We start from the raw sequence: 14,816 nt of genomic DNA, 5'->3' as shown, positions 1-14,816 counted from the left end.
ACTTCCAGAACATTTCATCACCCCAAAAGGAGACCCACCAGCAGTCACCCCCCAGCTCCTGGCAGCCACCAATCTGCTTCCCGTCTCTCTGGATTTGCATGATTTGGGCATTTCATACAGATGGAATCAGACAAGATGGGGCCCTCTGTGTCTGGTTCTTTTACTCAGTGTGAGGTTCCAAGGTTCATCCGTGTTGTAGCGTGTCCGTGCTTCATTCCTTTCTGTGGCTGAGTAATAGCCCATTGTGCAGATGGACCACGTTTTGTTCATCCATTCGTCAGCTTGTGGACTTTTTGGTGATTGTGCCTAGTACTGCTGTGAACATGCATGCACAAGGGTTTGTTTGAACACCTCTTTTCAATCCTTTTAGGCCTCCTTAAATGTACTGCCACCCTAGTCCTGGCCATGAGGCGAGGGGGCCAGCTTCTAGTTCCCCCGACCAGTCCAGGAGTGAGGCCCTCGGCACCGGCAGCCAGCCGGTCCTTCCTTCTCTCTCCTCTCTCCTCCACCCTGCGTCCCCAAGGCCTGCCCCGTTCCAGGGAGTTTTAGAAACTGGAGTCCCCAATATCCTCAGGAACCTGCTCTGTCCTGGATCCCTCTGTGATGGGGTTCCAGCCATTGCTGCTGGGTGGCCTCAGTTTCCCCATCTGTGAGTGGGGTTGTCCTGAAGATGAACTGAGGACAGGAAAGCACCTGGTCCATAACATTTATTCTTATTTTATCCTCTTTGTTGATATTCGTCATGCTCACCAAGAGCCCACGCTCACTGGGCATGTTCATGTACACTGTCTCCTGCCCCCACTCCATGGTGCGGAGGAAGTCTGCAGCTTCCCAGGGACCCAGGGAGCAGATGGCCAAGGCTGGTGGGACCCCCAGGTCTGGGATCAGCTGGGTCCCTATCCAGGGTCAGGTCCTGCTGGGTGCTGCCCCTTCCCTGCCCATTGGGAAGAGTCCTAAGGGGGTTTCCTTTGCTGTGGCTGAGCCTCCTCTGCTCCTTGGGCCCTGGAGTCCTCGGGGCTCAGGAAGGGGCAGGCTGGAAAATTCCTGGGACATCTGCACATTTGGGTAGGTGTGGGGGGTCAGACCATCCCTACTCCTGGTGAAATTTATATGCATGAAGATTTATGGGAGACAGTTCCCAGGGCAAACCCCCTGTCTCCCATTCCTGCCCTCCCCACCCTCACTCCTGCCACCCCACTCCTACCCCAAGCCTGGGCTTGGCCACAAAGCCCATTCAGGTGTGGCTCAAGTGACATGGAGATACTGAAGGCCAGAGTTTATTTGCAGGATGGGAGTGGGGCCAGGGCCTCTGGAGACGCCTAGGGCTCTGAGTTATCCACTCCAAGCCCTGCCGGGTCTGTGAGCCCCAGAACCTGACCATCAAACCATCTTTCCCAGCTACCAGGTGCCCCGACTGACAGCAGCACGGGCTGCCACACATTGACAACCTACTGTGCACAGGTCCCCGGAGTGGCTCACACGGAGTCTCATGGGAGCCCTAGGCAGAGGGATGGATGCTGTCCCCGAGTTATAGACCAGGAAACTGAGACACGGAGTGGTGAAGCCCTCACCACGGACCCACAGCCAGGAGTCTGGGTGCAGCCCTTCTGGGCTGCTGTGGCCCTGGGCTTCTCTGAGCTCTGCACACAAAGCTTTCCAATGCTCCCAGACTGGAAGGAGTCGCAGAGACTGGCACTGGCAGCAGCATGGGGGTTACAGGACCTGGCTCTGATGCTCAGTACTGGCCGGGGGACCCGTGGTGAGTCACTGCCCCTCTCTGGGCCTCGGTTTCCTCATCTGCAAAATGGACGGAGACATTTAGAGAACCACTGCCTGAGCCCCACCCTCCCCTCCTGCCTATCCCAGATCCTCATTGTCTGTCTGCGTAGCTACATTTCCCAGTCTCCCCTGCAGCAAGTTGTGGCCGTGTCCTGATCAGTGAGAAAGAAGCAGAAAGGTCCCAAGGCCTCCCAGGAAGACTTTGGAAAGATGCTGAGCCAGCCCTGGCCTCTGCCTTTCTCTCTGAATGAGGATGTGAAGGCTGGAGCCCTGGCAGCCATTTTGTGCCATGAGGCAACTTGGAGGGCAAAAGCCAGGGGTGCTGTGAACTGAACGAGAAACCAAGCTGTACTGCTACTGTGACTGATCTCTGCAGAGCGCTCTTTCTGCTGCCTGACACCAGCTCTCCACCCCTGACCCCTGAGCTCACACCAGTGTGGAATCTTTCCCCAACCCCCCTGGCTTGTGTCCCAGCATGCTGCGCATCTCATGGGTGACCCCTTCCCAGTGCCCCCCGCCGACCAGCAGTGTCCGGTGCATGTAGGGTGCAGACAGGCTGCTCTCCCGGGCACCCCCCACAGCTGCAGGCATTGAGGCAGTGACTGAGGGTCTGAGGGGGTCCCCAGGTTCTGGGCAGAATGAGTAGGGGATTTGGTGGTGGGTACCCTGCTGGGGCGGAGCCCTGGGGCTGGCCTTGGAGACTTCAGCGGAGCGGGCAGGGTCATCTTCAAAGTGCGGTGGGGACAGCTCCCGGAGACCACGGCGGGTGGCCTGGGCCGCCCGGAGCAGAGAGTGGGTCAGCACGGCCACCAGGGCCAGGGCGCCCAAGCCGAGGATGGAGGCGGCGGCTGCTCCCGCCTCGATCTCGAAGAGCAGCAGAGCATAGATGGACAGTCCTGAGGAAGGAAATGTTTCCCATTTACTCAGTCTACAAACATTTGCTCCCCAAGCCCTGGGAGAGCTTCCCAAAGAGGGGGGCAGTCATTCAAAACTGCCCAACTCGGCAGACACGTGGATTAACTCATCGATCCTCTCACAACCCACAAATATATCATCATGATGTCAATATTACCACAAAAGGGTGAATTTTGTTATGTGCACTTTACCACAATTAAAACAACCCAGATCTCAGGTTTTCTGACTCCCTGTCATTGGCCTTGATCGAATCACAGCCTTGGTTTGCTAATCTGACCAAGACAGTTGGTGACCTGGCCTTGAGGACCTACCTGGTTCTCTGTCACTCCGTCCAGCATTCAGTTGGCGCCATTGATTACTGTGGGAACATTTACCAGTGTCTGCCCCCTAGACACCAATAGTACCTTTCTCCCGCCCTGAGTGACAACCAAAAATTTCTCCAGCTATTGCCAGATATCCCCTGGGGCATAGTCAGCCCCATTGAGAACTGCCAGTCCAGTCCCTGTCCCCTGGAGGCTGGTCTAGAAGCTCTGACCCACCCCTGTGGCTTCAGTGACCTGTCTAGTGCTAGGCGTGGCCAATCAGAGCATCTTGTAGAGCAGGCATCCTCAAACTACGGCCCGCGGGCCACGTGCGGGTGTTTTTGCCGTTTTGTTTTTTTACTTCAAAATAAGATATGTGCAGTGTGCATAGGAATTTGTTCATAGTTTTTTTTAAACTATCGTCCGGCCCTCCAACCGTCTGAGGGACAGTGAACTGGCCCCCTGTTTAAAAAGTTTGAGGACCCCTGTTGTAGAGATTGGTGCAGGGCTTTCACATGACCCAAGCTCAGCCAATTAGGTCAGCACTAAGACTTTTGCTTGGGATCTGAGACCCAGAAATTTTCTTACTGCCACCCCTGTGGAACGTGTGAGAGAAGCCGAGGGCTGATAGAGGCTTTCTTGGCACCTTATGGGAGTGTTTTTATGCCTTCTTTTGTACTCTTGCTTTTGAAGATGACACCTTGTATATGACATTAAAGTGAGGGCAAGGACGTTTTCGTTCTAAACAATTGTTTTTTTCAAATTATAAGAGAAAGTTTATTTAGAAGGTTACAGAGGTGGAAGAGGTCATCCAGCTGGGCTATGTGGGCTTAGGAAACGAGTTACAGAGGCAAAAGGAGGACCCTTGGAGCCCAGGACAAAGAAAGAGAGGACACGCCTGGGGAAGGAGAGGGGGGCAGGCAGAGGTGTGCTCAAGGGAGAGAAAGAGCGTGCGGCTCTGAACAGTTTTTTTTCCCCCAATATATTTTATTGATTTTTTACAGAGAGGAAGGGAGAGGGATAGAGAGTTAGAAACACCAATGAGAGAGAAACATTGATTCAGCTGCCTCCTGCACACTCCCTACTGGGGACGTGCCCGCAACCAAGGTACATGCCCTTGACTGGAATCGAACCTGGGACCCTTCAGTCCGAAGGCCGATGCTCTATCCACTGAGCCAAACCGGTTAGAGCTCTGAATATTTTTGAAAAGGTCTTTATAATTCTTTTGGCTCTGGTTAGCAATGAATGGAGGGTTGACTGGCCATACTGGGGGATTCTTGCCAAGTGAGGTCTCCTAACCTCAGAAAGACTCTAAATGGGAGCTGAACGAATTCTTAATCTAATGCTTGATGAGACTGACAGTTACCTTTTTTTTTTTTCCCTTTGTGAGTTTTCTCAGATTTTAAAATGAGGATATTTTATTCTCTAAGTCTCCAACATGTTTGCTGGCTCATGAAAAGATAGGAGGTTGTAGGCATTTTGTCGAAAGCACGGATACAGGCATCTTTCTAAGGGGAAGAGGTGAAGCAAGAGGCATTTCTGATGGCCTCATTTGAGCAGCTGGATTCAATCACACCTGAGGCCAACAATCCGCTGGTCTTTTCAGATACACTGGTCACCCCATCCACTCTCTTTGCTGTTGTTGTTAATCCTCCCTCAAGGATACTTTTTCCATTGATTTTTAGAGAGAGTGGAAGGGAGGGGGAGAGACAGAGAGAGAAACATCTCATATCTATTGGTTGCCTCCTGCATGCGCCCCGAACCCGGGGCCAGGGATCAAGCCTGTAACCGAGGTATGTGCCCCTGACCATAATCGAACCTGGGACCCTTCAGTCCCAGAGCCAATGCTCTAACCCAGTGGTTCTCAACCTTTCTAATGCCACGACCCTTTAATACAGTTCCTCATGTTGTGGTGACCCCCAACCATAAAATTATTTTCGTTGCTACTTCGTAACTGTAATTTTGCTACTGTTATGAATCGTTATGTAAATATCTGTGTTTTCCGATGGTCTTAGGCGACCCTGCTAACGGTTCTCAACCTGTGGGTCTCAACCTGTGGGTTGAGACCCGCTGCTGTAGAGCCTAAGACCATCGGAAAACACAGATATTTACATAACGATTCATTAACAGTAGCAAAATTACAGTTATGAAGTAGCAACAAAAATAATTTTATGGTTGGGGGTCACCACAACATGAGGAACTGTATTAAAGGATTGCGGCATTAGGAAGGTTGAGAACCACTGCTCTAACCACTGAGAAAACGGGCTAGGGCTCCACTCTCTTTAAAAAAAACAAACACACCCCATATCTGGAGCATTTTATTAAGCCAAACAACAAAAGTTAAGCTGAGTTCCCTAACTGGTTTGGCTCAGTGGATAGAGCGTCAGCCTGCGGACTGAAAGGTCCTGGGTTCAATTCCAGTCAAGGGCATGTACCTTGGTTGCAGGCACATCCCCAGTAGAAGGTGTGCAGGAGGCAGCTGATTGATGTTTCTCTCTCATCAATGTTTCTAACTCTCTATCCCTCTCTCTTCCTCTCTATAAAAAATCAATAAAATATATTTTTAAAAAAAGTTAAGCTGAGTTCCCTGCACTTTACATACAAATTCCCATAGTGAGCCCTAGGCTCGCATCACATAAATACGTATTTTAATTGTGTCTCCTAAACATTTGTCAAGATTACAACAAAATATAACACGTCAGGAGTCTCTTTAAAGAAACTTGATGATTTGATGCCTTTACCAGCAGGTGTGGGTGAGAACACTGATCTAAGTTATTAAAAGTTAGGGAGGAGCCGAAACCAGTTTGGCTCAGTGGATAGAGTGTTGGCCTTCGGACTGAAGGGTCCCAGGTTCGATTCCGGTCAAGGGCATGTACCTTGGTTGCGGGCACAGCCCCAGTAGGAGGCGTGCAGGAGGCAGCTGATCGATGTTTCTAACTCTATCCCTATCCCTTCCTCTCTGTAAAAAATCAATAAAATATATTTTAAAAATTAAAAAAAAAATAGTCAGGGAGGAAAAGAGGGTGATGTGTCCTCTGGCACCCAGCTAATTGTTTTTACTCTCCTTCATGTTTGGGGATTTTAAATTGCATTTCTGGTTTATAAAGTGTATCTTTCCCCCCCACCCCGGCTCCTTAAGCCATTTTTGAGCTGGAAGTTATATTTGTAACCAAAACAGTTTCTTGTTAAGGCCAACCTCTGAAACTATCTCCTGAAACTATCAAGGACATAGAAAGTTTTGCTCAAAACCAAACGTAGAAAACTGATGAATCAGGAGTGTTCTGAAGACAGGTACCATTTATGAATCCTCCCCCACCCCCCCCCCCCCCCCGCCAGCTCCCCACTGGAGCCAGATGCCATCTGTGGGCTTTACTCAAAATCCTCTCAGCAATTCTATGAAGCAACAAACTGTTATCATCCCATTGTAGTGATAAGGAAACTGAGGCACAGAAGGACTTTTCCCAAGGCCCCCCTCCCCCGAGTGAGAAAGTGTCAGACCCAGGAGTCAAACACAGGCAGGGTGGCTCCAGAGTTGACCCCAGTTATGGGACCATTAACCCTGGCCATTCCCACCCAAGGCCCCCGCACCCCACGTCCTGTCCCCCAGCACGCACCTGCTAAGTAGACGGAGACCCCACAGCAGAAGAGGCCCACGGCCACATGTCTGAGGAGGCGGCAGTCATAGAAAAACCAGTCGCTCCTGGGCAGAGGGGGCAGGAAGAAAGGGCTCAGGAGGTGGAGCTGGGTGGGGAAGGCTGGGGCGGGAGGGAGGGGCCCAGCTTTGGGGGAAACAAGACCTGTGTGAGGATCCATCCTGGACACCCATCCATTGTTCCAGGTCCGTGGTCGGCAAACTGCGGCTCGCGAGCCACATGTGGCTCTTTGGCCCCTCGAGTTTTTAGCAAAGGCCAGCTTAGGAGTACGTACCCTAATTAGGTTGATAACAATGTACCTACCTATATAAGTTTAAAAAATGTGGCTCTCAAAAGAAATTTCAATCGCTGTGCTGTTGATATTTGGCTCTGTTGACTAATAAGTTTGCCGACCACTGTTCCAGGTAAATGTTCACCACCATTTACCACCCATGCATTCCTGTCGATTATTCAACCATATACCCATACATTTAACCATGCCCTATAAACTCATCCGTCCACTAAGCCATGCATCCATGCATCCATGCATCCATCACTGATCAACCCTAAGCCTGACACACACACACACACACACACACACACACACACACACACACCGTCTTTCTGCACTCAGAGCCTAATGCCCCCTAAATGACAAGAGCTTCCACCAGAGAGCTAGCCGACCCCTGGCCCTCTCTGAGCCTCAGCTGGCACATATGTAAAGCGGGCGGTGGGGGGGGGGGGGGGGTCGCAGCAGTAGTTTCACCTGCTATAAATTTCCAACTAATAGAATTGAGAGAGGGAGGAGGGATGGAGAGAGGGAGGAGGGAAGGGTAAATGGGTGGAGGGAGCGATGATAAAGGGATGGGGGAAGGAAGGGAAGCTCCCCCCAACCTGAGGCCCAGAGAGGGGTAGTGGCCCGCCTGGGCTCGCCCAGCCCCGGGCCGGGCGGAGGGGCCAGTCCTCCTACCTGCCGGGGCCGGGCCCCCGGGCCAGCTCGGCGCCCAGGTGGCCGCAGAGCGCGGCGAGCAGCAGGCAGGTGAGGCTCAGCACCAGGGCGAGCGCGGCGAGCGCGGCGGCCAGCGGCAGCAGCGCCCCGGCCGCGTCCTCGGGCAGCCCCGGGCCCGCGCCCAGCTCCGGACCCAGCCCGTCGGCGCGCGTCCCCCGCAGCTCCGCGCGGCCCGCCTGCAGCTGGAACAGCAGCTGCGCGCCCAGCGCCGCCAAGACGGCCGCCGGGACGCCCAGCAGGATCATCGCGGCCAGCACCCGGTCGCTGTAGGAGCGGGCCATGGCGGGGCGGGCGGGCCGGGGCAGTCGAGGAGTCAGAGGATTTCAGGGACAGGGAAGTTGGGGGTGGCGGGGGTCCTGAAGGGGGCGGGGCCGCAGGGGTGTGTGAAAGTTGGGGTGACTTCAGGAGCTTCGGGGTACAGGTCGCACTGGGGACGAGGAAGCTCTGCGAAAACTTGAGACGGTCTTTTCTCCTCCTTTGGAGGACCCTGCGGGCGCCCCCTCCCGGCTCCGGGTGCTGGCGGGAAGGGGCCGGCGTGGGGCGGGGCCGACAAGGGGAGGGTGGCCCCCCAAGAGGGGCCAGGGCGTGGTAGTTCCATGCAGGGACCCCTAGAGGTCTCTAAAGTACCCCCACCTCTGGCCTAAGCACCTGTTTCATTGCTGTTTTTTAAAAGAAACTTGGCCCCGGCCCGGCTCGGTTCGTTGGAGCATCCTCTGGGACACCAGAGAAGTTGACTGCTGGATTCGGGTTAGGGCGTGCTCTCTCTCTCTCTCTCTCTCTCTCATCAATAAAACCCCCACAAAACCGTTGTCTTCTAAAAGCTGCAGATGAACCTGCACCCCACTCTAAGATATACTGAATTTAAGAGCCATTATCACACAGGGTCCCATGCACAGGTGGCTTACTGAGGTCCACAAAGGGAAAGCTGGCTGGAACCTGAAATCGGCGGCATCGCCGACTGATCCTCGTTGTCCTCACCTGGAGATGGGGGGTTAGGGGTGAGAATAAAATAAGGCGCTCACTAGTCCAGTCCCCAGGCCTCCCAGGCCCAGAGCAGCGGCGTCCCAACTTTTCTGGAGATTAGGCGCAGGGAAGGGGGTTTACATCTCATTTACATGTTTGGTTCCGCCCCGCCCCCCCCTCCCCGAAAACTTGGCTCACCATCCCTCCCTCAGGTGGCGCCAGAGGCAAAACCGAGAGGTTCCTGGCGCCTAGATAGCTCCAGTCCTCGTCGGACCTGCCAGATAGGACCTAGCCTTCGTGTCATTTTTCAGAAGAAAGAAAGGAGGCTTAGAGACGGGAGGTGACTGTCCTAGTCATACAGCCAGGAAGTGGCTCCAGACGGGAGTTTTGATTTTTTATTTCTCTACTAGAGGCGCGATGCTCGAAATTTGTGCAAGGGGCTCAGCCCTTGCAGCCCCTCGAAGCCCCGGCTTCGTCCGGAAGGTCGTCCGGACTGTCGTTCTGATGTTCGATCTAATTACCATATTAGCTCTTTATTACATAGGATTCTGCTGTCTCTCCAGAAACATTCGGGACCCCAGCATCCATGGCACCAAGTATTGAAATGCATCCCGTATAAACCATAAAGGACTGCTGTAGTCTTGCATATTAAATAAATATATGGACCACTCATTTTCCCCCTTTTATTGAATGTATTGGGGTGACACTGCTTAACAAAATTATACAGGTTTCAGGTGCACAATTCCACAACATGGACATCTCATTTCATGGAAGATGGGCTGAGCGTGCTCAGCACGATTATTCGATTTTATTTGCATTTTCCCATGTTGGACCCAGTAACCATTCCACCTCACCCAGGTCTTAAAAACATTTCTGGAGACCCGGACGGGAGGCTCAGACGCGGCCTCTGGAGGACAGGACAGGCCCTGGGTCTGCCCCCTTTTGGGAGAGGGTGTCTCACAGCCAGACCTCCGTCCTGCCCTAGGTCCCACCCTTCACCTGGGGGTGTGTGGGGGCGGGGGGGGGCAGAGGGGGGTAGGGAGGGGGCGCGGAATCAGGACAGACTCCTCCAGTTCCCACCCTGGGCCTCAGAAAGACCCTTCTCGGCCCTGACCGGCCTGGGTCAGTGAGTAGAGCATCTGCCCATGAAGGATCTCCCTGGTCAAAGGCAAGTACCTGGGATGCAGGCGCGGGTGGGAGGCAACCAATCAATGTGCCTCACATCCATTTCTTTCTCTCTTTCTCTCTTTCTCCCCTCCCTCCCTTTCTCTCTTAAAAAAAAAAAATCAATGGAAAAAATGTCCTGGGGTGAAGATTAACAACAACAAAAGACCCTTCCCACTCCCCTTGGGCCTTTCCCGCCACCTGGAGAACTCGGGACTTTTTCTTCCCCCCTACACTCCCCGCCTCCCTGCTAGGGCCTCCTGCTGGGGCCCCACCTCTGGCCAGAACTCACAATGGGCCCTCCCCTCGGACGGACCCTGTGGGGCCGTCTGATTCCGCTGTCCTCATCTCTGATTCCACCTTGGGGAACTGAGAGTAGCCCCCGGCCCCACCCACCACGGGTAAGGGGTGAGGGGTGAGGGCGCACCATAGACCCGCCCCACCAGGGGGTCAGAACCCCCGATCCCACCGCCGCCTCCTCGGAGGTGTCATTACAGAACCCGCTCTGGTCTCCCCGCCGCCCCCCAGGTCAGAACAGCTCCCCGGCCCCGCCCTCCGGCCCGGGGTCGCCCCCTGCAGCCCGGCCGTGTGCGCCCCGCCCCGCCCCGTCCAGGCGGTACTTGCGGCGGCGCAGCGGCTCGGTGAGGCTGCGCGGCGCGGGGTCGTCCAGGTCCTCGGGCTGCAGGAAGCTGCGGTCCAGCACCTCCGCCGCCTCCTGCCAGTTGGCGAAGCAGGCGGGGCCCAGGCGCCGGATCTCGTCGGCCGCGTCGCGCGTGAGCACGTCCCCGCTCGGCTTGAGCACCACGACGGCGGGCAGCCGCTCCACCGAGAACTGGCGGCCGAGGTCCCTGCAGGGCCGGCAGGTCAGTGGCCCCGAGCCGGGAGCCCCGCATCTACTGAACGGCCGGTGTGCACTGCCCGGGCTGGGCGCTGGGGGAGCCCGGGACCGGGGCAGGCCAGGCCACAGGGGCCCCGCGCTGCGCCTCCGACAGCCCAGACTCGCTCGCATCTCCGGGACTTGGCACCGGCCGTCTCCTGTCCGCTCCACCTGTGCACTCTTCCCAGACCTCTGCCCATGGAGACCCAACTTCACATTGCAGCACCTCCTTCCCCCCGCTGTTCGGGGCCTCTCAGCACCCAGCACATTGCACAGGCGATCTCTCCCTTTCTCCCACAATAGAACTAGCTTCGCCAGGGCGCGGGGTTCTGTTCTTACTCACCGGTGTCCCCAGAGCCCTAAACAGTGTGGGACGCAGAGTAGGCACTCCGGAAATGCGGGGAGGGATGCATGAATATTGATAAATGCCGTAAAGAAGTGTGGGTAAGGGGCTGGAGGTTTGGGAGGGCCTCTCCCAGGAGGTGACCTTTGAGCTGAGATCTGCAGGAGGAGGGGCGGGGGAGCTGGGGGAAGGGGTCCCAGGCAGAAGGCGCAGCCCATTGGGGTGCTGACTGGATCACGCAGGCCCCACAGGGTCACAGCGTTTTCTTTCCAGTCTGAGGAGGAAGCTGGTGAGAACCATCCACAGCCCCAGGAGATCCAGGACCTATATCTAGGCCAGAATCCCTCACAGTCTGCGTGGAGTAAAGGGAGCCAGACTGGGCCCATCACCCACGGTTCTTTCTTTATTTTTCCAAATTATAATAGAAAGTTACAGAAGTAGCAGAAGCGAGCCAGCTGGACTGCGTAGGCTCAGGAAACAAGTTAGAGGCAGAGAAGGGCCCTTTGGCTTAGGAGAGAGAAAGGCAAGGCTAACCCACGTGGGGAAGAGGAGAGGGAAAGGCCCGAAGTGCTCTCCAGAGGGAGATCGTCTCACCCTCGGTTCTTAATTCCCGCCCCCCTGGTTCCTGGGTGGCCCTTTTCCAGCCTCCACACAGAGAACACAGCACACCTGCGAAACCCCACAGGAGCAGGTGGCCAGACAGCAAGTGAAAATACAGGACACCCAGTAAAGTATGAATCTCATATAAACAAATAATTTTTAGTATAAGTATGTCCCATGTAGTATGTAGGACAAGCTTATACTAAGAAATTATTCATAGTCTGTGTGAAATTTGTGTTTTACTGGGCATCCTATATCTGGCAATCCTGCGGGTGGGTGGGTGGGTGGGTGGGGATGGAGGGTTAGAACCGGCTCACTTTCTCCAGTTACCAGCTGTTTGTTGAGAGGAGTGCCTCAAACAAGGTCAGCCTTTTCTACGATGCCCTGGCAGCTGGCATTTCTGCCTCGGGGGAGGGCAATGTTGCCACTTCTGGGGACAGGACCCCTCCCGCCCCCGCTCCCCAGCTGCAGAGGGCAGTGGGAGTGAGCCAATGTCCAAACTAATCTTGGGTGGAGAATGAAGTTCTTCATGACCAGAAACTTCCAACTTTGTTGTGTAACAAAATGAATGAAATCAGAAAATGTCACGAAGTCTGCAGCTCACTTTCAAATGTTTCAGCACAAACTTCGCACGTGTGTACCGGCAGATACAGCAAATATGGCAGAATGTTAGCAATGGCCTAGCGTTTTCCTTGTGTGCTTCTTCCAACTTTTTGGTATTTTTGAAATTTTTCATAATAAAAAGTTGGGGTTTAAAAAGAGTGAAAGGCTTACTGCAGAAAAGGGAAAAGTTCTAAAATAGCCACAGCCCGCTGGTTTGGCTCAGTGGATAGAATGTCGGCCTGTGGGCTGAAGGGTCCTGGGTTCGATTCCGGTCAAGGGCACATGCCCGGGGTTGTGGGCTCCATCCCCAGTGTGGGGTGTGTAGGAGGAAGTCGATCAATGATTCTCTCTCATCACTGATGTTTCTATCTCCCTCTCCCTTCCTCTCTGAAATCAATAAAAAAAAATATATTTTTAAAAAATGGACAAAGGACCTGATTAGACACTTCTCCAAAGAGGACATATAGATGGCCCATAGACATGAAAAAATGTTCAACATCACTAATCATCTGAGAGATGCAAATTAAAACCTCACACCTGCCAGAATGGCTACCATCAATAAATCAACAAACAGCAAGTGCTGGCGAGGATGTGGAGAAAGGGGAACCCTCATTCACTGCTGGTGGGAATGCAGACCGGTGCAGCCACTGTGGAGAACAGTATGGAGTTTCCTCAAAAACTTAATATATATTTTTTTAAATATATTTATTATTGATCTTTTTACAGAGAGGAAGGGAGATGGGATTAGAGAGTTAGAAACATCGATCAGATGCCTCTTGCACACCTCCCTACTGGGGATGTGCCCGCAACCAAGGTACAGCCCTTGGCCGGAATCGAACCTGGGACCTTTGAGTCCGAAGGCCGACGCTCTATCCACTGTGCCAAACCGGTTTCGGCAGTTTCCTCAAAAACTTAAAAATGGACTACCGTTTAACCCAGCGATCCCACTTCTGGGATTATATCCTACGAATTCCGAAATACCAATCAGAAAGAATATATGCACCCCTTTGTTCATAGCAGTGCTTTTTTTACAATAGCTAAGATCTGGAAACAGCCCAAGTGCCCCTCAGCAGATGAGTGGATAAAAAAGCTGTGGTACGTTTGTACAAGGGAACACTGTGCAGCTGTAAAAAAGAAGGAGCTCTTGCCCTTTGCAACAGCATGGATGGACTTGGAGACCATTATGCTAAATGAAATAAGCCAGTTAGAAAAAGATAAATTTCACATGACCTCATTTATATGTGGAATCTAAAGAACAATACATAGAATAGGTCCAGAGGCATGGATGCCTGGAACAGACTGACAGACCTCAGAGGGGAGGAGAGGAGGGGGGCAGGGAGAGATTAACCAAAGAACTTATATGCATAGCCTATGGACAGAGACAATAGTGTGGTGAAGGCCTGGAATGGGGTGGGGAGTAGGTGGAGGGGGGGAAAGTGGGGGACATCTGTAATACCGTCAACAATAAAACAAATACTTCACTCTCAGCAGAAACAGCCCCTCCTCCAGGGAGCCCTCCCTGACCTCCCCTCCCACCTCACCTCCTCAGGTCATCCTCGAAGGGCAGGAAGAGCCACTTCTTGGGCATGTCCTTGAGGAACAGGTCCTGTTGCTCCTCGGTGGCGTCCTGAGACACGTACACCAAGGCCAGCTGGGCTGCCCGCAGCACGTAGAACTCATCCGTAAGCCGAATGAAGAAGTCCCGGAGAATCGGTGCAAAGGCCTGGCACTGGGGGCAGGACCCAGCGCCGAAGAACAGCAGCACCAGTCGGTTGTCCAGCCTGCGGCTGAGCTCCGCCTCTGTATCCAGTTCGTCCTGGTCACTGTTGTTTCGGATCAGAACCCGACCGGAGAACAGGGAGGCCATGGCAGCCCTGGCGAGGGCCCGGGAAAGGGTGCAGGGACCTGTGTGGCCCTGGGCCTGCTGGCTGGCTGCTGTCCCGGGATTAGGGATCTTTAGGAGGTCAGTTCCGGGCCTCGCTAATCTGCCTAAGCCATGACCTGGTTCTGACCTGATTCTGCAGAGCCTCCCAGGGCGGAGGGCAGCTTCGAGGGCCCTTTCTCAAGGGATAACTGCAAACGCATTTTAAAAAATGCCCAGGAGCGCAAAGGAAACCCAGCAGACTGACCTATGGTATGAAACCTTTTTCTTACGCGATGTAAAAACACATGCTTCTTCAGGAACACATGAAGCAATCCCGATTCACCGGGGCTCCACTAATCACTGCAATCTCCACGTGGAGATGAGCATAAGTGGTATTTTGAGGTGTCTGCCGTGACCAGGATGTGATGTGAAATTACCTTGGGTTTCCACGGGTTGAAAGGGTCACAGGACCGGCCCATGCCAGCTCTGACAGGCTTAAGAGGCTTGCTAGATTCCAGTGAGAAGTGAATGAAAATAAAGATGACTCCCCGCCCCCTGAATTCTGTCTGGACGGTCCACCTTAAGGTCCCCTGATGTGCAAGGTGGAAAATCATGGCCACCGTATTTTGCAGCCCCTTCCTTCAGGAGATGGAAACCAGTTCCCCTCTCCTTGAATCCCAGCTGGCTTGTGACCTGTTTCGATCAACAGAATGTGGCAGGAGGTGTGAGTTTACAGGATTGCGCTCACCTCCCGCTGTCACTCTC

At 53.7% G+C, this 14,816-nt stretch overlaps 2 protein-coding genes across 2 annotated transcripts; both read right to left on the bottom strand.

Moving 5' to 3' along the window:
- Positions 1–2,205: 2,205 nt before the first annotated feature.
- On the bottom strand, positions 2,206–7,918 carry TMEM221 (transmembrane protein 221). Its single transcript, XM_054716822.1, has 3 exons — positions 7,599–7,918; positions 6,611–6,696; positions 2,206–2,675 (listed from the first exon to the last, which is right to left on the bottom strand). The coding sequence occupies exons 1-3, from the start codon at positions 7,916–7,918 to the stop codon at positions 2,206–2,208; spliced, it is 876 nt and encodes a 291-aa protein (XP_054572797.1).
- A 2,375-nt stretch (positions 7,919–10,293) lies between these two features.
- On the bottom strand, positions 10,294–14,054 carry NXNL1 (nucleoredoxin like 1). The gene is made up of 2 exons (XM_008156421.2): positions 13,729–14,054; positions 10,294–10,612 (listed from the first exon to the last, which is right to left on the bottom strand). The coding sequence occupies exons 1-2, from the start codon at positions 14,052–14,054 to the stop codon at positions 10,294–10,296; spliced, it is 645 nt and encodes a 214-aa protein (XP_008154643.2).
- Positions 14,055–14,816: the final 762 nt, after the last annotated feature.

Source organism: Eptesicus fuscus, chromosome 6 (assembly GCF_027574615.1).
Source record: "Eptesicus fuscus isolate TK198812 chromosome 6, DD_ASM_mEF_20220401, whole genome shotgun sequence".
Taxonomy (NCBI): domain Eukaryota; kingdom Metazoa; phylum Chordata; class Mammalia; order Chiroptera; family Vespertilionidae; genus Eptesicus; species Eptesicus fuscus.
Note: the sequence above shows the minus strand (reverse complement) of the source record. Positions and strands in the feature narration are given on the sequence as shown.

What these genes read in the sequence shown, in the direction of transcription:
- NXNL1 (XM_008156421.2), bottom strand. Translation starts at nt 14,054, where the DNA reads ATGGCCTCCCTGTTCTCCGGTCGGGTTCTGATCCGAAACAACAGTGAC. An exon ending in TTCGAGGATGACCTGAGGAG is followed by an intron (nt 10,613 to 13,728) that starts GTGAGGTGGGAG and finishes CCGGCCCTGCAG; the next exon opens with GGACCTCGGCCGCCAGTTCT.
- TMEM221 (XM_054716822.1), bottom strand. Translation starts at nt 7,918, where the DNA reads ATGGCCCGCTCCTACAGCGACCGGGTGCTGGCCGCGATGATCCTGCTG. An exon ending in CGGGGGCCCGGCCCCGGCAG is followed by an intron (nt 6,697 to 7,598) that starts GTAGGAGGACTG and finishes CCCTCTGCCCAG; the next exon opens with GAGCGACTGGTTTTTCTATG. An exon ending in GGTCTCCGTCTACTTAGCAG is followed by an intron (nt 2,676 to 6,610) that starts GTGCGTGCTGGG and finishes TTCCTTCCTCAG; the next exon opens with GACTGTCCATCTATGCTCTG.